At 40.3% G+C, this 24,963-nt stretch overlaps 1 protein-coding gene across 3 annotated transcripts in view; it reads left to right on the top strand.

Annotated features, from left to right (window-relative positions):
• The window catches only part of grik2 (glutamate receptor, ionotropic, kainate 2), a 351,124-nt gene that overhangs the window by 156,545 nt on the left and 169,616 nt on the right, over window positions 1-24,963 (top strand). For all 3 annotated transcript variants that reach the window (XM_072394949.1, XM_072394950.1, XM_072394951.1), the window contains exon 7: window positions 638-811. In XM_072394949.1, the coding sequence (XP_072251050.1) occupies window positions 638-811 (174 nt within the window). The remainder of the gene's footprint in view (window positions 1-637; window positions 812-24,963) is intronic.

Below are 24,963 nucleotides of genomic sequence, written 5' to 3'. Positions count from 1 at the left end.
CCACCAAAGTCCAGTGATGTGCTGCGCTGTTAGATGCTGATTCCATCGGTCTGCTGCTGAAGAGCACGACTATTCTAGTGGTGACTGCAGAGACCTCTGCATGGGCATCAACAATGTGTGACACAAATTATAGTGGAGCTGGGTTAATGTTTATTGGTTAGTCCAGGTGGTATCAGGTTAAAATTGCAAGATGTGGCTGAAGGAATGATGCCAGTGTGTACCTTTCAGAGTAAAAGTTTCAGTTTTAATCACACAAATAAATGTATTAAACTATGGAGTTCCTTAAAGCATGTACACAATGCTATCAGATCAAATAAATAAAGTCTTCTGCACTGATTTCTCTTTCTGATTCAAGTTGCATGTCCATGTAAGCAAACATAAATGAAATCAATTGAATTCAAGTTGACAAATGAAGTAAATAACTTGAAAAAAAGTTGCTGGATGGATGAAGGATGATTTTTAGTGGACTTAAATCCAGGCCTTAAGCCAAGAGTTATTAAATGCCCCAAAGCTTTGAAAGGACGGTGTCACTGTGCGTCTTGAGTCACATTCCAGGCAATGCATAAAATGAAAGGGATTTTTGCAGCCCTTTGTTCCAAGGATTCGTCACCATACTGCTCTTTTTTTTTCTTCCGAGGATCTGTTTGCGCTGGACGTGGAGCCTTACCGATACAGTGGTGTGAACATGACAGGCTTCAGGATCCTCAACACAGAGAACAGCCAAGTGGCCTCAATCATTGAGAAATGGTCCATGGAGAGACTGCAGGCTCCACCAAAACCTGACTCTGGTCTACTGGACGGCTTCATGACTGTGAGTAAACTAGACATACGACTGTGGATCATGGCTTGCCTAAGCTAATTGAAGCTTTTGTCTGGGACTTTTAGGTGAAAAAAAAGAAGTTTCATACTTATCCAATCAATAAAAGTGTGGCAACTGTGTCGGAACTTTTTCCACCCATGGGGGAGAGAACCAGGAGCATTCTCAGCAACACGGTTACTGAGATGGGGCGCACGTTTAAATGATGAGCAATGTGACAGCTTAAAATAAGCTTTGTGAATTTCCCTGAGCTTTTACCAATTTTCTCTGCAAAGAGGCTGTTTTTAAAGCTGTGAAGTGACAATGTAAAACATTGTTCTGGGCATGACAGACTTGTTTGGATGGTAATGCAGAGGCTTTTCTTATTGCGACTCTCACATGTTCTGGGGAAGTCAAATGCAAAACCTTTATGTCCTGAGTTCCAAATGAGTCCTGGATGCAAGAGTCTGTGACTGTGATCTGAAACCTCACATCAGAAAACACTGCTTGTAATAACTATTTCTCCTCACTGCTTTCACACCACTCTCTTATCTGGGAACTCTGCCAAAAATGTCAACCCACCAGAGACAAGGAATTGGAGGGAAAAAAGGAGTAATGGACGGAAGAGCAATGAGTAGAGGGAGGATGAAAAAGACAGGAAGAGGGTGAAGGCGAGGCAGTAGTGGAATCAGAGTCCTCGTGTTTTATTCCCACTACGGCTGTTGAGATGTTAAATGTTAGGCTGTTTGGTGTGATTCCAGTTAGGAAGCACTGGCGGCAGCAACATGTTGGCAGCTGATTAAAAACAGTGGCTTGCCTCTGGGGAGCTGCAGGTTCTTTTTTTTTCTTTTTCCAAAAGAGCAAGATCATGCTGAGTCATGTTTCCAGACTAAAATTGGAGAGTGGGTGTTACTCAGTTTAAGTTCCTTTTGTGATATTTGTGACTCAATCAATAGTTTCCCACTTGAGACCTGAAATGGACTGTGTGTGTAATAAATGGACATTTGGAAACCACATGGCACCTTTTTCACTACGCTAAGAGCTGCTCCATAGGATCTTAGAGTCAATATGATGCCTTAATTCCACACACAGAACAAGGAAAAAAATAAGCCCGTTCTCGTATATCTGCTATATGTTTCTCTCTGTCACTATATAGTGTGCTTGTGAGTCATGTGCTGAGCGGAGCTATATTTGAATCAGTGACAAGTAAAGATTTACATGCGTGAGGATTGTGCTGTGACCCTGCTCATCGCGGAATTGATGGCATGTGAGTCTGGAGGTGAGGATTGATTCATTAAATGACAGCCAGTCATAAACTAATGCGTATTGACATGATGAAAGGTTTTGTAAATGTTTGATTAGCGACTTTATTTACGAATCTGTGTGCTTAAGCTGTGAAATATGGATGTATTCTATCTTATAGACTTCACATCTCTTCATTCAGTCAGTTTTCAATGGACTACCTTCCTAGCTCCTGTTTTAACAGAGAATTGGTAAATAAATTAAGTGAAATTGGAAGTCAATCAACACATCAACACACCAGGCCTGCATCTGGACATCTTCCTACTAACAATGAAAGCTAAGACCATTGAATTATCTAAACTGTCTGAAAATAGCCTAATTTCAAAATCTACAGTTTACACAGGAAATCCTTCATTGGTCACACAAGCAAAATATTCATTTGTAGATTCATCGATAAAATAGGAGCGACATTGACTGTTTTAAGATTGAAAGTATTCAAAACAAGATTGCACCAGACAAAGATATGTAGCCCCTTAAGTTAAAAATGTAGCAAAGCAGCACAGCAGTAAGCTGGTTGGAAACAGATGAGCTGTTTTGCTGGTAGGACTTCTTTCTGTGATGGTAGTGTTAACATACTGGTGCAAATCAGTTAACGGCTGACTGGTTGAAGTCAAAAGTCAGTTTAAATAAACGTCTTAAAGTTGGGGTCTGCTCGGTGATATGATGGTTAGCATGGTTAGCTCACAGGCTGGAGATTCCCAGATTCTTTTTGGAGTTTACATGTTCTTCCCGTGTATGAAGGGGTACTCACTGTTAGGTTGTTTGGTGATTGTAAACTGGCAGGAGGAGAGAGTGTGAGGATGCATATCGTTAATCTTAATTGCCTCTGAGTTAGCCCTGTAATGGACTGTCTGGGGTGCACCCTGCCTCTGACCAGTGGCAGCTGGGATTGGCTCCATTCCCCCATGTGACCCTAAATTGGTTTAAGCAGGTATGGCGAATGGATAAATGGATGGATTTTCAAATAGTGGTCTGTAAAAATGTCCTTTCAAGCCGACCAGATGTTTCCTTTCAAGGAATGTCTCTCTGCCGGTTTCAAGTTGATCGTGGTTTCAGTTTGTGTAAAATATAGCAAAGTCTTTTGAAATGAAGAATATTCCATCATCATATTAAAATGACTTTGACTTCATTCATTTCCTGGACAGTTCTCACTGCAGCCCCAAGCTCCTCAGACTGTGTGGTACTGTATCCGATCAAGAAATTAAATAAACCCATGAAGTTGTTTTCCTTTAACAGCATATGTCTGTGTGTGGCAAATCAGGTATAGTAATTCTGCACCTCATTCCTTTGTGCTGCCTTCAATTAATCGGGTGATGGAAAATCCCTGCCCTGAGTTGTGGCTTAACATGCACAACCAGAGTGACCTTACAAGCTCTTCACTCTAATTACCGTAATGTCTCTCCTTGTTAATTGCCTTTGCTGTTGTCTAACTGATCGTATGCCCTGCAAAATTGAAACAGGTTCAAATAAAGATCTGGCCATGAATGTAATTTATGCATCCATGTCTTTATCATATGTTGGAACTTTTATCCTCGTCTGAGCAAACAGGCTGACCCTGTAGTCATCAAGGTCATCTGCTTGTTTGTCACAGCCAGAGAGCACAGTTGGTATTCAGAGCCACACCACTGCTCCTGAATCACTTCTGCCCCCATATTACCAGAAATATGCCACGTTTAGATGGGTGTTTCTTTCCTTTTTTGTGACAGATATCATTTACAGTAAACATATTCATTTCATGGAAGCGTTGCTCCAGCAGCTACCAATAGGGAAAACTCTTGAGTGCTTACAGAACCAGTGGTCTCTGTTCCTCTTTGGCCAGCCGTATGAGGGCTGTATTTTCATATAAGTCGTTATAGAGCTGAAGTTGGACGTGGCTGGGAGAGGGACAGTGAAATGGGTTTTTCCTGCCTGTTTCTGTTTGAAGGTGGCAGTCATGTTATCTCGGTGAAGACCTCGCTGTGTGGCAGAACAGCCTGGGAAACATAGCCTGGACTGATCTAAGGGGCAGCCTTGAGACGCTGACCCTGGGAAGAGTTCAGGTATCGAACAGCAGGGCCTTGTGGACCTGTCAGAAGCGCACAGCTGAATACAAACAGCCAGCGCAGAGTAGGAACCTTTCTGTCTGGACTGTTTGATACACAGATCATGTTCCACTCTCTGGCTTCACTGTCTTCCAACATGCACGGTGCAGTTAATGTCATTGAGCTGGCCTTGATGGATGTGGTCTGTACATTTAGAATCTTCTGAAGGACTACACATCAGGGGGGTGCTAATCGTCTGCTATTCCCTGTTATTCCTGTTCACGTTGCTCTGAGATTATGCTGTTGGACTGTACTCTTCTCTGCTTATTAGAGGAGGCTTCTCACAGCTTAGTTTATTCCGTCTGTTTGTTTCTCTGTATCAGGCCATCTCTCTATCTTTCCCTCTGCCTCACAGACTGGCTCACGTATAGTCCACATGCCAGGGGAGGTATTTGGCTGTGACATGTTTCTGGGACATTATTGCAACAGCTGGTGTTACTTGTGCAGAGGCTGTGAGTGCTTGGCCGTGCTGATGAGGACAGGGATTAATGACGCTGGTACCAGAGTTCATTCAACCTCAGAAGCGCTAACTGTGTGCTGAGGTGTGTGTGAGCCCAGAGGACACATGTATCTCTGGTCATCACTTATTTAAGTGGGCTGAAGTTTGCCGTTTGCCCTTTCTTTCTCCTCAAACCCCATTTTGACAGTATTAAGCTGTATTTGAAATACTATGATGATGACTGAGCAATGATTGTACAGTAACAAATGTTGTTGTTCAATTTCAAAACCCTGTTCCAGCATCAATAAAATAATCTACACACTTGAGACTGAAACATTTGTTTAATTACTATTAAATTATTACATAGAACAATTATGCCAAATTTACAATTTGAACTTAATTTAGCATCTACTTGAATGGAAACACATTTTTTTACATAACTGTTAATAGATTAGGCAGTAAGGGGTTAAAGGGATTCTTCCTCCTGTTTGAGTACATTATTTCAGTCATTTAGAACTAATTCCAACTCAGCTCTTTGGTAAAGAACAATGATGCACATCATATGAATGGGACTTCATGCCTTGTGGAAGAATATTCTTTGGATTCTTGTTCAGAAGATTTTTTAAGTTAATCTGTTCAAAATGAGCAAAGTAATCAGAATAAAATCTCATATGGACATTTATGATAAGCCTGAAAGACTGTTTATGGCCACATGAGTGAACTTATATGATGTGAGCAACCAATTGATCAGTTTTGTCTTTCAGTGTAACAGATGGAATTAGTAGCACCTGAGAAACCAATAAATAACCACTGGTGTGTTAGCTGTATCACTTTATGCATTTATTGGACTATACAGCATTTCAGCAACACTTTACACTGAATCTAAACAACATGGGAAGCATTGTCACGGCGAAAGCTGGGCTGACTCAAACTGGAGCAGAGGGATTTGAGTAAAAGACGAGGTTTATTTAAAGGGAGGTGCAGCGATGAGCCGGCGAGTGGATCTAGTGGAACGGGTGACTCTGAGAGGAGCGGGAGATGGTTCGAATGAATCAGAGAAAGAGGTTTATCCAGGGGAAGGTGAGGGTTTTTCCTTACTTAATCCAGGTGGCTTTTTTTTGGAATCCACAATGAAGAGCTAAATCCTTTGGCTTGGAAATCCAGAGTGCGTCAAGCAATGGAGGAACAAACACTAGAAACATAGAAGGATGTAGGTTTTCACTTGGAATACGCACAGAAGTCAGCCGGATCACCTGTAGCAGTGAGAACAATCTGACAAAGACTGCTTGCTCCTGCAGATACTTATGAAGGCATCTTTACGAGCGCAGACGGAAAACGGGTGCGAGTGCAGGAGCTGAACCAGACTCTGCCCCGGGCTTCCTGGAAAACCTGCTCAGCCCGCTAAGACCCAGAAACCAAACAAAGGAACACGACAGCCAAGCACGATCATGACAAGCATTTAACATTTTGTATATTTTAACTTGAATTAAAATTAAGATATATGTATCCTTGGGCTCCATCCATATCAGTCTGTAACTCTGCTTAAGAGGTGCATGTAATCAAGTAAATTAGCAATTAATAGAATTAGCACAAAGTAACTGCCATATCATGATGATTTTGGCCCCTAACGTCTGACCCAACAGTTGCTCTTAGCAATTTGGTGTTTCCACAACCTACAGAGTATGCGACGCAGTAAACCTTCTCCTTAATTTTTTCTGCCTGCACTGTGACACATAATGAACCTTTTCCATCCTGCTATGGTTTCATCAAACTAATCATGTTAAATTGGCTTTGTAACTCATTCATCATTTTAGGATCCAGACTACCTCAAACTCATTTCTGTCTTTGAAGAGGCCGTTTACAGCAGTAGACAGCGATGACCACGGTTATTTACATGGCTTCTATTCTGAAGTGAGTACACCTCCATGACAGGTTTAGGGAGTGGTTTACAGATTAAAGAGCTCTCGAGCAGGGACTCAGCTCAGCTCCTTGTTTTTGGAAGACACCGTTAGCTGTTTTGTCTTTGTTGCTAGTTTAAAAAAAACAAATGAGGGAATATTTAATTTAGAATCTAATTTGATCTAGCACACCAGACACAAGAACATTGTAGGGTCAATGTTTTAATGTCATTTTGATACAAGCCAAGGAAAGAAAAAAATACTACGTGCACAAATGAAAAGTATTCACAGTACACATACTTTGAAATATATACTGAAAAAATACTTTCTGACTCAAAGAGAAGGGCTCTTTGATGTCTGCTCTTTCATTAAAGATGATAAAATTGGTTTAGGCTATAAATTAGGCCGTGGAGACGGTTTTCCCTCCCAAACACTCACTACTGAGAAACATTCGAGTTGCAGTTCTGAACCCTGCTGATACAAGCATTGATAATCACTTGGTTCCAAGCTGACAACAATCAGATCTATTTTTGCATAGATGATCATTCACAGGGGCTTTAAAACCATTGTGCTTGTGATCCTTCAGCTGGCTGAACAGTTTTTCTCCCCCAGGGACTGGGGGCAAACACGAGGCATAGTTTGCTACATAATTTTCCATTGTTACCAACTCAGTTTAAAGTGACAGTTGTTCTGTGGTATGGACATTGACAGATCATTTTAGGCGAGTGACATCGTTGTATGCTGACTAAACAAATAATACACGGAAAAAAACTATTTAAATAAAAATTCTGGCTCAGTAAATAGAGAGCCCAAGTAGTCTCAAGACTTAAAAAACCAAGGGGGGAATACACTCATTTTCAGGTACTATTTTACACATGCAACACACTGACTGATGCTGCAAGACGCCCTATGCAGTGATGTGGCTTATAATGTTCATAGAAATAGGGAGTGAATAGCATATGAACAATGAGTAAAAACTATGAAAATACCAACTGGATAAGCCCTCTGTTGCTTAACATCACTGTTTAAGGAAGATTATTTCAAGAGGAAACATGATATTTAAATAACCAAACATAAATGCATGTGTGCCTCTGTGCAGTATTTGAATTTGTTCACTTGAACATTCTAATTTAGTTGTAATATGCACTTGTCTCAGTCCAATGTGAATGTTTCTTCCTGTGATATAAATGTGTTGTTGGTGTCAGGGGAAAGCTGTGTGTTACTGCTTCCTGCAGACTGAAGCAGCAGCACCCACAGCTGGATTAATGCCTTCCAGCCCTCTGGTGTCACCGTTGGGGTACTGCTTATACAGGCATCCCCTGAGATAGGTTCCTGCAAAAGTACACACAAAATTGATATGACAACACTGACTCATAACCCCGTGCAATACACCACCCTAAAACTGCTAATATAATGCCTTCCCTTTGCCACCATTTGCTCATGCCACATCTACATTCCTGGTCCCCCAGTGGGGACGGATGGTGGCTTTACGCTAGGCATACTTCAGAGTGTATAAGACATATGTACAACACACATGTGTATAAACTAGCCCAAAACCTGAATCATATACAGATATACGGAGCTTATTTGGGACATTAGGCTCATAAGAGGGACCTGGACCAGCAAAGCCGGGCCATTATGGGCAGTTTTGTTTTGCTCCCCCTGTGCCTGTGCGGGTTTTATTCTGGGCACTCGGGTTTCCACTGGGAAACATACATGTCAGGGTAACTTATGACTCTAAATTGACTTGAGTGTGCGTGTGCATTGTTGTTTTACTTGTTTGCCTCTGTGCTGGCACCTGTGAGGACCTGCCTTATGACAGATGGGGTAGACTAAAGATGGTCAAAAAATGGATGGATGGATTTAAAGACAATAGCAGCCTGAGAAAAATTACTTTTTATTTTCAACATATTACCAGAGATTTTTTTGTTAAGTTGTCAATATCAGGGAGCATGTTGTGACTCATTGCTATAATCCCTTTAGTAGGAGACTTGAGTCAAAAATAATAACACGAATATTTCACTGGAACTGATATTTCTAATTGGTTAAACTGGGTACATAAATACATTCACAATTAAGTTAGCCCCATAAAGGTCAATTATTTCTGTGGATTTTCAGTACCGTACAACTGGATCTTATGCTCGTAGTGTTTTCATTTTTCTTTATACTATGGAAGTAATAGAAGTGATGCACCATAATGATATGATGGACTAATACAGCTTAAAACAGAATTCTTACCTATTTCCAGTGTTCCTGACAGTGTGTAGCAGCAGTCCAAACAGGGTGGAGTGCTGAAGGTTTCTCACTGACACAGTGCTTCCATGCCAACTGGGAGACAGCATCTCATCAGCTTTGGAAATTCACAAATGGATACTTTGCTTCACCTTTAGCTTATTGTTGTCTGCATATAGTGTAGACAACAATGTATTCTTTCTGCCTGGTTCACGTTTCAGCATGCTTGTCACATTCAGGCCTAAAGCTAATCCTAAACTCATCTGATTGTACAGTGTACACACAGTCAATGTTATGATGCCACCCCAGCAAAGAAAGTTTTCAGAAGTACAAAGTGGTGCTCTGAGGGTCCTTACAGCAGATTTCTTTCTCTGCTCATTATCTGCTTGCTGGGAAAAGCTCATCAGATTCACTTGAGTGTTAAGACTATTAGTCCTCTTGACAGTGTATCTTAGTCACGGCACAGTGGATTCTGCTGCTAAAGCAATATGGCAGAGCTCTGCTTATAGCCATGTCTCCAGTCCATTCCAAGCCCAGGCGTCAGGATGCCTGATAGAAACTGAGTCTTTTTAATTAGCAAAGCACTACTTAAAGACTTAAAACACATTGTGTTGCTTTGAGCAAGATAAAGTGCAACAATGGGTGTTTTATTTTGTTTCTCAATTCTTTTTAGCGGTATACTCTCATAACACAGACAGACAGACATACCATATCACAAACTAGAATCAAATGGGATGTGCCAAACCAGCATGACACATACTCACCACACCCTCACGGTTATTGGAGTACTTCAGATGGAGATATTATGGATTATTAGATTATGGGTTATCATTATCCTCTAAGATTAGAACACTGAGGGGAGTACATTCATTCCTAACATTTTAGAACATTTCACAAGAAAAAATAATATCATCCTTATCAGGTTTTACACACAAGACAGGCTACACCATGGTAGTGGTTATTTGACAAAAATAAAAGACGCAAATCAAATGCACTTGAATAATTAGTCATCGGGAAGTGTGGAGCATAAAGTTATATACGAGGTATTTTATTTTGAACAACCTGTCCAAGCCTTAGCCATGGTGTGCCTTCCTCTCAAGAGTTCCTCAGACTAATCCTATCTTTCCACTTCACCCATCATTTACACCTTCAAGATCCAAGAAAGCAGTCGAGGTTATGGGCGCAAGTGATCAAAAAGTAAAAAAAAAGAGTAGTAGGACTTATAAACCTGCTAGCAATAGTGAGGCCACTGGACATGGATCTCAATAGCAGCACATAAAAAGGCAACTTGGCAGATTTAAATGACAGTGAGATGCCATAAATTAAACTGATCAGTCATATTAAAGCCAAGTGGTTTTGATAATCTTGAAAAGTTGTTTGAAATATGGTTTTAATGTTTCCGTCATATCACTGATTTTTCTTTTTTTTTTTTTTTTGGGGGGGGGGGGGGGGGGGGGGGGGGCTTTTTATGCATTTATTGATAGGACAGTTAGAGAGAGACAGAAAATGGGGCAGAGAGAGGGGGACTGACATGCAGTGAAGGCTGTCGGGCGCAGGACTCAAGCCGGGCCCGACTGCAGTGGGGACTGTAGCCTCTGTGAATGGAGCGCCTGCACAGCCCACTACGCCACCGAACACCCCATCATTGATAGTTTGATATAAGGCTGCCCTCTCTAATTCAGAGGTATCTTCCTGTCAAAAATGAGTTTTTCCTCCTAATTGTTGCCTATGCATGCTTTGGACATTGGGTTTGATAGATGTAAAATCATGATTCAGTTAGTTTTCTTTGCTCATTTGATATTCAAATCAATTCAGCTCAGTTTTATTTATATAGCGCCAAATTCCAACAAATGTCATCTCAGAGCACTTCAATGATACAGTCCAATTCAAGCCAATTACAATCCAATTCATTGTAATACAGTCAGAATCTAATCAAATAAAATGTATTTAAGTCCAATTCATACAAAATTATTTTTTTTAGAGGTACAACCTTTTGCGTGCGCAGCAGCAGCCTCTCCCTCTCTTGTCCCCCGTGTCTGGGCGAATCAGTCAGACTCCGCTCCCCTTCAGACGAATTTTCTCATCCAGACCCACTTCCAGAACTCTCCAGCTGTGGCCAACACCCAGTCTCCACCCATCACGCCCAACAGGTTATAAAACAGCAAAGCTCAGGTGAGGCGCCCATATTTCATTCATCACAGCGAAGAAAAACGGTTGGCAGTATGGCGAATTTGAGAGTGAAGCATGCAAGTTGCTCTGTTGTTGGCTGCAGTGACCAGCACAAGACCCTACATAAGACCCCAATCTCAGAGGACCTTCGACGGCAGCGGATAAAGTTTATTTTTGACAGCGAAGTTCCGGCCACGTGTGTGTGCCAAACATTTTGACAAGGACTGCTTCCACAATTTGGGTCAGTACAATGCAGGACTGACAGCAAAACTTTTCCTAAAAGAGGGATCGATACCGACCATCCGTGGAGAAAGGACAGATGATGTAAGTGTGCTTTGCGTTTCTTTTGTCTGATCACCACGAGCCAATGCTAACCGCTCGTTCATGCAGGTACAAACGATGGGATGGCTCATATATGGTTGCAACGGTGTGTGGACAGCCATGACCAGTGCTCCTGCTCAACTGTTGTCATGACAGCCTGACGCCAAACCGAGGTCGGCACGTTGGGCGGAAGAGGGGGGCGGAGTGAGCAGCAGAACGAAAACCGAGCACCTGAGCGCAGAGTGCTACAGACAGTGTACAGAGAGGGCTGCTGTGCTTGATCTGTGAGGAATTTGACCAAATGATTTTACAGACATGTCATTAAGGTATCTGGGACCTGTGTGAGCTGGTGGAAAAGGGGCATAATTGTTCTCCTTTAAGTTAAGGAAACCAACAGACTGCACTGAAGCTACTCTTCGATCCAACCCCCCGTCCTGAGTATGCAGGGGCCACAGTGGAACGTCTTATGAATTGATTTTATTTAAACGTACAAATCTGACTTTATTTTGTACTGTACAGGTCTCCAAGATCATTTGGAGTCTCTAATTGTATAGTGAGAATGATTATGCACAAGAGGAAAATGTTTAAGACAGGAACAGACAACCCAGCAAGTTCTCCAAAGGTCTTACTGTGCAAAGCTCAGAGTAACAACAACAAAAACTCCTTCTCAGATACTACAGGGTGTTAGCACAATCAAATGTAACATTTAAGTGCAGTTAGAAAAAGGCTGTAAGGCTTCTTTGGAAGCCTCTCTAAAAAATCAAGTAGGACACACGCAGAAATCAAGTACTACACGCGCACAAATCAAGTACTACACACACAGAAATCAAGAAGTACACATGCACAAATCAAGTAATACTCACACACAAATCAAGTAGTACTCACACACAGAAATCAAGTACTACACACACAGACATCAAGTACTACACACACAGAAATCAAGTACTACACACACAGACATCAAGTACTACACACACAGAAATCAAGTAGTACTCAACACAAATCAAGTAGTACATATGCACAAATCAAGTAGTACACATGCACAAATCAAGTAGTACTCACACACAAATCAAGTAGTACACACACATATCAAGTAGTACATATGCACAAATCAAGTAATACACAAACACAAATCAAGTAGTACACAAATACAAATGAAGTAGTACTCAACACAAATCAAGTAGTACACACACAAATCAAGTAGTACATATGCACAAATCAAGTAGTACACATGCACAAATCAAGTAGTACTCACACACAAATCAAGTAGTACACACACATATCAAGTAGTACATATGCACAAATCAAGTAGTACACATGCACAAATCAAGTAGTTCACACAGAAATCAAGTAGTACACACGCACAAATCAAGTAGTACACACACACAAATCAAGTAGTACACACATAAATCAAGTACTACACACACAGACATCAAGTCGTACACACACACAAATCAAGTAATACACAAACACAAATCAAGTAGTACACAAATACAAATGAAGTAGTACTCACACAGAAATCAAGTAGTACACACACAGAAATCAAATACTACACACGCACAAATCAAGTAGTACACACACACAAATCAAGTAGTACACACAATTCAAGTATTACCTACAAATTAAGTAGTACTCACAAACAAATCAAGTACTACATACACAGAAATCAAGTAGTACTTACACAGAAATTAAGTCGTACACACAAACAAATCAAGTAGTATTCAAACAGAAATCAAGTACTACACACACAAATCAAGTAGTACACACTCAGAAATCAAGTAGTACACATGCACAACTCAAGTAGTACACACACAAATGACGTAGTACTCACACACAAATCAAGTAGTACACGTGCAAAATAAAGTAGTACACACACACAAATCAAGTAGTACGCACACACAAATCAAGTAGTACGCACAAACAAATCAGGTAGTACTCACACACAAATCAAGTAGTACTTACAAACAAATCAAGTAGTACGCACACAGAAATCAAGTAGTGCACAGGCACAAATCAAGTAGTACACACACAAATCAAGTAGTACATATGCACAAAACAAGTAGTACACTAGCACAAATCAAGTAGTACACACACAGAAATCAAATAGTACTCACACACAAATCAAGTAGTGCACACGCAGAAATCAAGTAGTACACACACACAAATCAAGTAGTACACACAAACAAATTAAGTAGTACTCACACAGAAATCAAGTAGTACACACACACAAATCAAGTAGTGCACGCACACAAATCAAGTAGTACTACCTACAAATTAAGTAGTACTTACACACAGAAATCAAGTACTACACACACAGAAATCAAGTAGTACTTACACACAGAAATCAAGTACTACACACACAGAAATCAAGTAGTACACACACACAAATTAAGTAGTACTCAAACAGAAATCAAGTACTACACACGCACAAATCAAGTAGTGCACACGCACAAATCAAGTAGTACTCAATCAGCAATCAAGTAGTACACACACAAAAATAAAGTAGTACACACAAATCAAGTACTACCTACAAATGAAGTCGTACTCACACAGAAATCAAGTAGTACACACGCACAAATCAAGTAGTACTCACACACAAATCAATTAGTACTCACACACAAATGAAGTAGTACACACACACAAATCACGTAGTACACACAATTCAAGTATTACACACACAGAAATCAAATAGTACACACGCACAAATCAAGTAGTAAACACGTACAAATCAAGTAGTAAACACGCACAAATCAATTAGTACACACGCAGAAATCAAGTAGTACACATGCACAAATTAAGTAGTACACACGCACAAATCAATTAGTACTCACACACAAATGAAGTAGTACTCACACACGAATCAAGTACTACACACATAAATCAAGTAGTACATATGCACAAATCAAGTAGTACACACACAAATCAAGTAGTCCACACACACAAATCAAGTAGTACACACACACAAATCAAGTAGTACACACACAGAAATAAAGTAGTACACACAGAAATAAAGTAGTACACACAGAAATAAAGTAGTACACACACAAATCAAGTAGTACACACACAAATCAAGTAGTACTCACACACAAATTAAGTAGTACTCACACACAAATTAAGTAGTACTACACACATAAATCAAGTAGTACATATGCACAAATCAAGTAGTACACACACAAATCAAGTACTACACACAGAAATCAAGTATTACATATGCACAAATCAAGTAGTACACACACAAATAAAATAGTACACACACAAATCAAGTAGTACACATGTGGGGAGAGTTGTTTCAGCAGCGGCCTTGGCCAGGAGCAGGAATACAGATTAGATTATGATAGTTGGTTAGGGTGAGTAGTCATATTTCAATGGACACGACTTACTCTGTTTGTCCATTCTTGTCACAGAAACGATCCATTCTCCTTTGCAAAGCCACCAGCTTCTCCAAGATGTTTTCCATATTGTGGTTAATGACCACAGTCTGAACGCCAGCAGCTCTGCCCACTGCTTCAAACATGTCGGGCAGCTTGGGGCCTTTGACCGCTGTCTCCGACTTCCGAATTTTTTGATACACCAGGGCAATGCCTAATCCAATCAGCAGAAAGCCCGTCATCATGGTTCCGAATATGTAAAGATCCTCGATGTCCTCAACATAAAGAATCGCCAGGCACACGACCCTCCACTGGGTTCCATCAGGACAGGTGGGTTCCCCCGGGCCCGAGTTTCTCGTCGAGAAAATTTTGTCAGTTGCGTTGAGAGACCAGTTGACCAAATCCATGATTTTAGTTTTGAGAGCAATGCGGAGAGGGGCACCAAAAGTTGAGACAGGACAGGACAAGACGAAGAGAGAAGCAGGGAAGATAAAGGGATAGGGAAAGATACAGGAGAGAAGAGAAATACGACCGCCTTCGTTGAGAGCTGGAAGAGAAGATCAACAATTTTTCACAAAATTAAATAATTGTGCTTTTGTGTTATTGACAGAATGTAGCCCAGAAGCAAAGGAAATAGTTGTCATATCTACGGTTCAAAATGTAGCCCTGCACGGGACTCTTTTCTTCATCCCGCTCCCGCTGAATTTCTGATCAAAGTTTGTGTTACACTCCCGCTCGCTTTATGAAACACATGGTTAACCCACACTTGTATGGAGTTTGTTAAGTTTAAGTTAATTGCTAATTATATGGAAATTATTTTCAACTGAAGTTTAGAGCAGGCTTACAAAACATGGTTGTGTTATGCTGGGTCAACTTGATCAGAAAGCACTATAAAACTGAATTTATTTTGAGCATCTTGCTCAGCCTGAGACTCTTACTGCTGTGTGCTGAAGAAGAAATGTATGAAACAGACTAGAGGAAGTTAAGGCACTAGGCCTAACATTCCATACAAGAGGGTATTTAGAAAATAATCATATTAGGAGAAGGGAAAAGCATATTCAGGATAGTCAGGATTGTTTAGTCTGCCACTACTCAAAAAATTAAAGGAAGTATGGTTGAGACCATTAGACCCCTCTGAAAGGATAAATGGCGCTGACAACCCATGCTGAATAACAACTCCTAAGCTCTTCTAGAGTAAGGGACTGATTTAACGGCCATCTACTTAATTCAGTGCTGTGAAAAATAACAACAAAACAATCACAAACTAGAATCTTTTTCAATCGTCTAACTCTCCTTTAAAGTCACTTTTAAAGCCATAATGCTTGATGACTTTGTTCATGAGTTAAGCTATTATCTTAGGCTGTAAATGGATGAGTTAATCTGTGCTTGGAGATGGAGAAGCAGCTCTGCATGGTGGCAGAGGCGGAGGTGGTGGAAATGACGGTGAGGTGTTTCCGAAGTTTGTGTGTACTCTCTAGTCATCTTGTCAAGTGACTAATGGTGATGTCCTGCTGAGAGATGCTCTGAGTGTTTTGCAGAAGGAGATGATGTGAGGTCACAAGGACTGTCATTGCAAACCAAAAAGGTCTATTGTGAAGATGGGGCAGAAAACTGCCCTGAGCATATCAGATAACCTGACAGCCTGCGGTGGCCATGATGAGGAAAATGAAAGAACTGAAAGATAGTTGACAAAAAAAAAACAATCTAAAGAAAATGAGTGGGAAAAGACTGCAAAGATAGGAGGGCGAAAGTGAACAAAAGCATAAAACTGAAGTAAAGATACTTAGGATGGGAAAAACAGTGCATGGAATAACAGAGCATAGCAGAGTGGGAAAAGCAATGACATTAAATCTGCGGCTGAAAACAGATGATTTCCCATTTAACACTCCATTGCATTCGCCGTTATCCGGGGTCCTGTCTGGCACTGTGCAGCGCCACTGCTTTCCTTCTGTTTCACCATAACATCCCCTCAAACCACCCACCCTCCACACACAACAACACATTCACACATCATCCACTACACACCCCTCCCATTGTTCACCCTCTGCACTGTTCAATATACCCACACACAGAGGCTTCCAGGACAATTTTAGGCAGCCCGCAGGATACTGGTTGGGGGTTGGAAATGGGGTTTTGAGGTGGAAGTGGATAGTGTCCAAATAACAACAATCTACCACCCACACCTCTCTCTGTAGGTAGAGTAATGAACCACAATGGACTCACTGGGAAGCTTTGTCAACAGATGTTTTGTCATAGAGGAAATGATCAGCAGCAGAGTGATGAGGATATTCTCCCTTCAGCTGAAAGAATTACACACAAACAGAACCAAAGGGATACAGAAAGTAGGAAAAAAGTGCCAAATGCTCTGCAGATATTGCAGATTTGTGTTCATGTGCTCAAAATGATCAAGATGTAACATGTGCCTTGTTAACTCATTAACCCCTTAGAATTATTCCATGATTATTACCATCCATCCATCCACCCTTCCTGAGTCTGGTTCTGCCAGAGGTTTCTTCCTCTTCGTTTCTCTCCATGCATGAGTCAGGCACGCTCAGGACGGGAGGTTGGACCGAATAGAGGTTTCTGTGCAGTCTGTTGGTTTTCTTAGCGAGGCTACTTTCCTTAAATTGGCTCTGTATGAATGAATTGGACTAATTTAGAATTTAATGAATTGGATTTGATTGGATTGTGATTGTATTACAATAAATTGGAGTCTAATTGGTTTGAATTGGATTTTTTCTTTGAAGTGTTCTGAGATGACATTTGCTGTAAAATAAAACCAAATCTGATTTAACTGAATTGAACTATATTCCCCTTTATCGAATCTAAATGTTCTCTATAAAGCTACAAGTTAAACTAAATAATTCAATGGCATGATGTTTTGCAAGGAAGTTCACGTCAAGCTTTCAAAATTCTTGGTGAAATTCTGGATGTCCCAATGAATTACCCCAAAATTATTATTGGTCAAATTTGCTAACAGCTCAAACAGAGCAGTTTATGATATGGTCCTAAATTATTCCAACTGTTGCTTTGCAGAATGACTATTTGTTGTATATCTTTACCCTCATGGCTAAAGCTATAGATACTGTGGTGTTTGTATCAGGGTTTGAGAATTAGCAGTGACAGGTCCAACTTCCAAAAGTAGCTAAAAAAGCTGGAGGAGTGGGTGAGTGGGATGAGGATGACAAATAATATGGAGGAAGGAAGCAGGCTAGAGAGAGACATGGCATGAGATGGCTGGGCTTTGATAAAGTTCTGGGTGTTGGCAATGAGACGCTGTGGCGGTTTTGTCCTGCTTTTGGAGTGTTTGCAAACAAAAAGTGTGAACTCAATTAAAGGCCATATTTCCCTCAGGAAGAATGGAAAAGTGAAATCATCCCTGCTTGTTAAACCTGCCACTTAATTTCACCCAAATTATTATATGATCCCATGGACCCCTGGGCTAATTGTTTTTCTCCCTGCCTTCTCCTCCCTCCTTCTGCCGTCTGCAGTTTGTAGTGACAGAAATAAGCTGTTCCACCAGCTCTGCTAAATGTCTTCATCAGACAGAAGCTGTGAGCTTCATCTGCTCTGCAGAATCTTACTGTCGTCATCAGTTGCTTCATACAACTTTGTCAGCTCAAATAATAATAAGAAAAATAAAGAAAAACATTTAATTTTGCTTGTGTTCAACATATGAACTTTATATCATTTTTGAAGTTGTCATTTTATTATGTTATGGTCACATTGAAAGTATGCTGGAAGTTTACTACTTAAGCCATGCTGTTTCAGTTGGTGCTTTTTAATTTATTGAGGTCAGGAGCACCTGACTTTTTATTACGCTTTAAATTTTTGGAACAATTGATTGAGTCAGTGTTATCCAAAGATAGGAGTTGGAGTACTCTTGTAATATACTGACACAGATGCAGAGCAGACACAGATTTCCTGTTGTACACGAACAAGGATAACAGTAACAACACCACGACAGCAACAATGACAGCATAATGATGGATTTTTTTTCCTGAAGATATGGATTACAACGCTTTTCTTTTCTGAGGAATAAGAAATAAACAAATATGTTTCTATGATGGTTCTTAAAGGTGTTTATTCTCGCATCCACAACCTTAATTTTGTTGTACTTCTGTGCAATGACAATGAAGCTTTCTGTTCTAGTCATGCATCCCGGTTTGTATTCCTTGTGTGAGTAAGATGGAAGATACAGAACTGTAATGACAAATTATGGCCCATAAACATCCTTATTTTCCTGTTAGCAAGTCAGATACTTTTGTTCCCAGGGAAATAACTTTTTTGTGTGTATTATGTTACCTTGTAGTAAAATACATTTTTGGCAGGAAAGCAATTGTCTATCATAACATTGTTGTGTCACGTAATTTCACGTTGTCACACCTCACCCTACAAACAGTGCATGTTAGTTTATTTCCTCCAGGCATCATCGCACACAGTCAGTAAGCTCTGTGCTGTTCATGGAGGCGGTAGCCAGCAGACTTGATGAACAACGAGCAGTCATTCATCTCATCTTTAATTAAAAGCTTCTCTAATTACATGCAGAGGAGGTGGATATTGGTTAGTGTGATGAAATGCAGCTTTGACTTTGAAAGAAAGACTCACCCTGATGAAACACTGTTCTGACATTGAAAGGAAAGCCCATCCTGAATGTCACCCACAAATAAACATTCTCAATAAATCATCAATTTTAAGGAGTACAAATTAAAAGTGGATTGGTTGGAGTTTTACAAGTGCACAGTTTCAAATTTATATATCTACCTCTACCAATATCTCCCTCAATTTGTCCTTTGTCTCACACTAATAGTATTTCCTCATAGTTACCATTTTTCTGCAAAGGCTCTCATTTGGACAGGTGCACGTGCGTACACACACACACACACACACACACCCACACACAAGTTGATCTGACCTAGATCCCTTGAACATGTGCCCCAGTGGGCCTGCAGAAAATTCGTAGAGTACATTTTCCCCGACATAACCCCTCGGCAGAGTCTTCAATCTTCCCACCCTTAGGAAATCATAAGAAGCGGATTAGCTTTTCCAATTTGTGTATTGAAACCTGCATCATTGTTTCTGTTTAATCAGGCACTTGTTTCAAATTGACAACAATAAAAAAATGTTTGAAGAGGGGAGAGAGAGACATGCACACTGTATGCTTTACAACAATGGATTAAGAAATAATGGCATATCAGTAGCTAATGTAATCTGCCAGAAAAGAGAGTGAAAACTGCTTAATAGACCAATAATGAAAACCAAAGATCATTGTATAATGCTAATGAAGTTAAGGTGAATATGCAGTTACAATGAGGAAGACATATTTGAACTGCAGCAATGTACATACATTGCCTTACGGCTTATTTTTTCCCTTTCGTAGAATGTATTTACTTCTTACCAAGTTAGAAACAAATCACAAAAGATCCTCACTCGTTTAGAGATAATATACAATGGACTGGGAGTTTCATTAAACAAACTTTCGCAGTCTGCAGAACTGGTTGGCGAATACTTTGTTGGAGGACCATACCAGGCCTACTTTATCTGCTGACAGGAAGTTGGGTGGGCTGCTGGCCAGTGGCAGAGGGGAGGTTGGGTTAATTTGCATACTCATCAATCTCCTTATATTGGAACACTGTAGAGTTTGACTGACATTTTAAGACAAGATCATTTTCATGAAGATAATTTCTAAATATCTTTATCTTTAAATTTCTTTATCTAAATATTTAAATGAACAGAGATCAGTTTAAGGTGACTTTATCAACCCATCCATTTTCTATACCTACTTAATCCGTCGGGCGGGTTGGGGAGGGACTGGAGCCTTTTCCAGTGGTCATGCAAGAGGCGGGGGACACCCTGGACAGGTCGCCAGTCCATTACAGGGCCACACAGACACAAATCTTTAAGCTGCTGTTGCCTGATTGACTGACATCAGGTCAGTTTTCTCTTTCTGCGATAGTTTTTTGTGACTCTTGATGTTTCAACTGGTGCAATAGCAATCACTTTTTGCCATTTTCCCTTGCATGCCATGAATCTCATAAGCTTTTGTTTTTTTGTGTCCTGATTCCTGTCAAGTATCTCAATATAATGCTCATACACAGCCTTGCTCTGTGTGTTAATGGCTCGTAACAATCATCTGGTTGTCAGCTCTATCACTCTCATTGTGGGCCAGCACACATCTTCAGGACTCATTTCCTGGTATCATTTTAGGGGTATGTACACTGATGGGATGTGGAGAGACACATATTGTCATTACAAAGGAAAGTCAGCCATAGTAATGATTGCATTTTACACAGTCAATTTCCTCTCCTATTGAGGCACATTATTCTGACACAATTCTAAGCAATATACGGAAAAGCACTGTCATTTCCTTCCTCTTTTCTCTAATGGCAGTTTCTCCTCAATCCTTGACTCAACACTTGATATAAATGAAAAATGATGTTTTCTTTTTTCATCAGAGCTTTATGTATAAGAAAGCAGTGGTCACAATGAGCCTGTTGAAAGGATAAGTGGTTGTCATTGAAAAGATTTAAAAAAAAAAAACAAGTGCAAAACACATCTGCAACCTTAGCCTCAGCCAGAGTTGTAGAATTCATAATAACAGAATTGAAAATCCGACTTGAATTGCTTTAATTGATTAAAGTCTACAGAGAAAAATGTTCCAAAATATCGCTCAATAACATCTGTCCATTTTGACCCAGCAACACTGTATCTAATATTTGACCATGCATTCTGTATCATTTTACATATTTAAGGGAAGGTGCAATATGTATATATATATATATATATATATGTACACATAAAGACATTTTCTCCTCCTCCTACTTCAATGATTTTTAGCTGTGAGGCTTCAAGTCATATTCACCAAACACTTAACCACACATCAAAAATCCAAATATTGACTAAGATTTCCTCATTGAAATAATGTGTGTAAAAGTTATTTTATTGGACTGCATGCTTTCACCATGTATGATATAAGCAGCAGCAGTAGTGTAGGATCCCATTCTACTTTTAGAAACTCTGGGAACAACAAGTAAACCTGCAGTTTGGGAGCGAAGTGCTCTGTTAGGAAAATATCTTACAATGAGATCTTTAAGATATGATGGAGCTCGGTCATTAAGAGCTTTATATGTGAGGAGAAGAATCTTAAATTCTATTCTGAATTTAACAGGGAGCCAATGAAGAGAAGCTAAAACTGGAGAAATATGATCTCTCCTGTTAGTTCTCATCAGAACTCTGGCTGCAGCATTTTGGATCAGCTGGAGGCTTTTCAGAGAATATGTGGGACAGCCCAATAATAAGGAATTACAGTAGTCCAATCTTGAAGTAACAAGGACTATTTTATATGTACAGTCTATATTCATTAATATATTATATATTATAAGGATGTCAGTCACGGTCTTTGGCTGTTCAATGTAAGATGGTAATGTATTCTTAGGAGGCTGTTATGTGACAGGCAACATTCACTTGGCATGATTAAAAAATATGTAAGTACTAATCATGTTATTTTTTTGTCATTCTAGATATATAGGGTTTAACACCTTTGAACCTGTCACGTTTTGCGTGGCGTGGTGAAGGTTGTAGATATTTCAAAAGTAAAACTTTATTTATTTAAACACAAAACAACAAAAAGTTGCGGCTGAGCCGGAATACAAAAAACTTTAACTGTGGAAAAAACAAAACCAGGAACTTAAAACATAACAAAACTAACATACGTGACCTAACCATGTAACACTAACCATTCACAGGTGTTAGCCCGATTTTTTCATTGGAAGCTCAAAAATAAGCTGGAGAAATCGTTTATTAAAAAAGTATTTATTAGTGGTCACAAGTAAAGTATATTGCAGCGCTGGACTCGGAGTGCCAGAGCTCCCGCAGGAAATCCGTCAGGCCAAGCCCCGTTATCAGGAAACATGTCATATTTATATTCAGCTTTATCTCACAGAAGTTGTATTCACACTTGTCAGAGTATAATTGGCCAGTTTTTAGTGGCATGATCAGGCCAGCTGCAGTCCTTGTTGTGTTCTTTGGATGTGATAAACAATGTGTGTGAGTGCTGTTTTAGGCGTGGATCTAATGTACCAGACCTATCTGCCCTAATAGAGATGTTTTGTCTGACCCAGTTGTTTATGTCATTCTAAGGTCTTGGACCATTTAAGGTCATCGATTGTGCAGTATGAGCAAAGTGGAAAAGTACCAGCTAGGAACATAGGTTATTTAGGAAAATACAGAATATGAATTTATAATGTCTAAGATCAAAGCCAATTATAACACAGGTGTTAGTGGAGTATAAAAGTAAGGAAATGTTGATGGGAGGGAAGTAAAAATGTAAAATGACCATTGAAAATATCATGGGTCTTTGTAATTTATGGTGTAGAACTTGTTAAAATGTAATTACAATGGGTTGTGATTTACATTGCAATTGAAGAAAAGCAAGTTTCTTCACATAAATAATCTGAATTTTGTAGGTCTGTAAACAACAAATCCAGAACATTTCTAGCCTAGAAAATTGTGGTTTACCTTTTGGTGGAAGCATTTAAAGATTTGGTGCATGAATGCTGGGAATCAGCACGCCCAGGCCCCCATGTTTGACTGCTTACACTGCAATTGCGCTTAGTCTGACCCCTCCCTGAGACCAATTTGCCATGGGAGACCCTAACACCCCTGACAACACAGCGCTCAGGATCATGGGGATACTCAAACCATGAACAGTGTTTTGTAGACTTGGATAAGGCATACGACTGATTTTTCCTAGGACTCTGTGGGGGGTGCTGAGGGTGTATGAGGTACTGAAGCCGCTTTTACGAGCTATCCGGTTCCTGTATAACCAAAGCAAGAGCTGCTTCTACATTCTTGGCACAAAGTCAAACTCATTTACAGTGCATGTTGGACTCCATCAGGGCTGCCCCTTGTCATCAATCCTGTTTGTGATTTTCATGGACGGGACCTCAAGGCATAGTTATGGAGAGGGAGGACGTCTGATTTGGGAACCTCAGGGTTACATCTCTGCTTATTGCAAAGTATGTGGTTCTGTTGGCTTCTTCAAACAAAGATCAGCGCACACTGAAGTGGTTTACAGTTGAGTATGAAGCGGCTGGGATGAAAGTCCATGGTTCTCAACCGGAAAAAGGTGGAATGTTCTCTCCAAGATTGGGGATAAGTCCCTGCCTCAGGTACTTATCCCCTTATAGGTATCTGGGGATCTTGTTCACAAGTGATGGCAGTTCAGAGTGGACAGCGGAGAGATGGACAGGCGGATTGTGGGTTTGTCAGCTGTAATGAGGGCGTTGCTCCAGTCTGTTGTGGTGAAGCTCTTTGGATGAGATCTAGGTAGTGATAGAAAGAACGAGATTGCGGATACAAGCGGCTGAAATGGGTTTCCTTGGGTGGCTGGGCTCAGCCTGAGAGATAGGTTGAGGCTGAAGGGAACTCGGAGTAGAGCCACTGCTCTTCCTCATCGAAAGGAGTCCGCTGAGGTGGTTTGGGCATCTGGTTAGGATGCCTGCTGGTTGCCACCCTTTGGAGGTTTTCTGCGCACATTCTACTAGGAGGAGGCCCCAGGGGAGACCCACGGGTGTCTCTGAGGTTAGGCATGTCTGGCTTTCTCTCCTGGACCTGTTAAAATCAAATCATCAAATCAAATTTATCTATATGGCACCTTTCATACTTTAAAAGCAACACAAAGTGCCTCACAGAGGCTAAAAACAACAGTGATAGAACATACCAACCCACCCACTCCCATAAATACCCAGAGAGACACAGAGACAAACAGACACACACATGCACGCACACACAAACACACAAGCTCAGACCCCCTGCACCTATCGGACAGAGACATGGCCAGGCACCCAGAGGAAAAAGTCACCTTGGGGGGGGGCGACCACACTGAGAGGGCTCCTATAACTACAACATGAAGATAAAATGTCTAACTAAAACATGGAGTTAAAACATACAATTAATATAATATAGAACAAAAATTAAATACGATAAAAAGTTTGAATAAAAGGAATAAAGAAAATCAAATAAAAGCCTGATTAAAAAGGTGAGTTTTGAGCCTATTTTTAAAAAACAACAGTCTCTGAGGTTCTCCGGTAGGATGTTCCACAATTGAGGGTCATAATAACTAAAAGCCGCCTCCCTGTGTGTTTTCAATTGAATAGGTTTGGTCAAAAGGCCAGTGCTGGAAGACCTCAGGGTCCGTGAGGGTTGATATGGTAAAAGTAAGTAATAAGAAGGCCCAAGACCATTAAGACATCTAAAAATGAGTAAAAGACCTTGAAATTGTTGCCCTACGTGACCCGACCTCGGATAAGCAGATGAAATAGAATAGATGGATGAATGGAGTAGCAATGATAAATTT

Source organism: Leuresthes tenuis, unplaced genomic scaffold (genome assembly GCF_036924035.1).
Source record: "Leuresthes tenuis unplaced genomic scaffold, fLeuTen1.0.hap1 SCAF_10, whole genome shotgun sequence".
In the NCBI taxonomy this organism is placed as follows: Eukaryota; Metazoa; Chordata; class Actinopteri; order Atheriniformes; family Atherinopsidae; genus Leuresthes; species Leuresthes tenuis.
The sequence above is the reverse complement of the archived record's forward strand: the minus strand, read 5'-3'. Positions and strand labels throughout refer to the sequence as shown.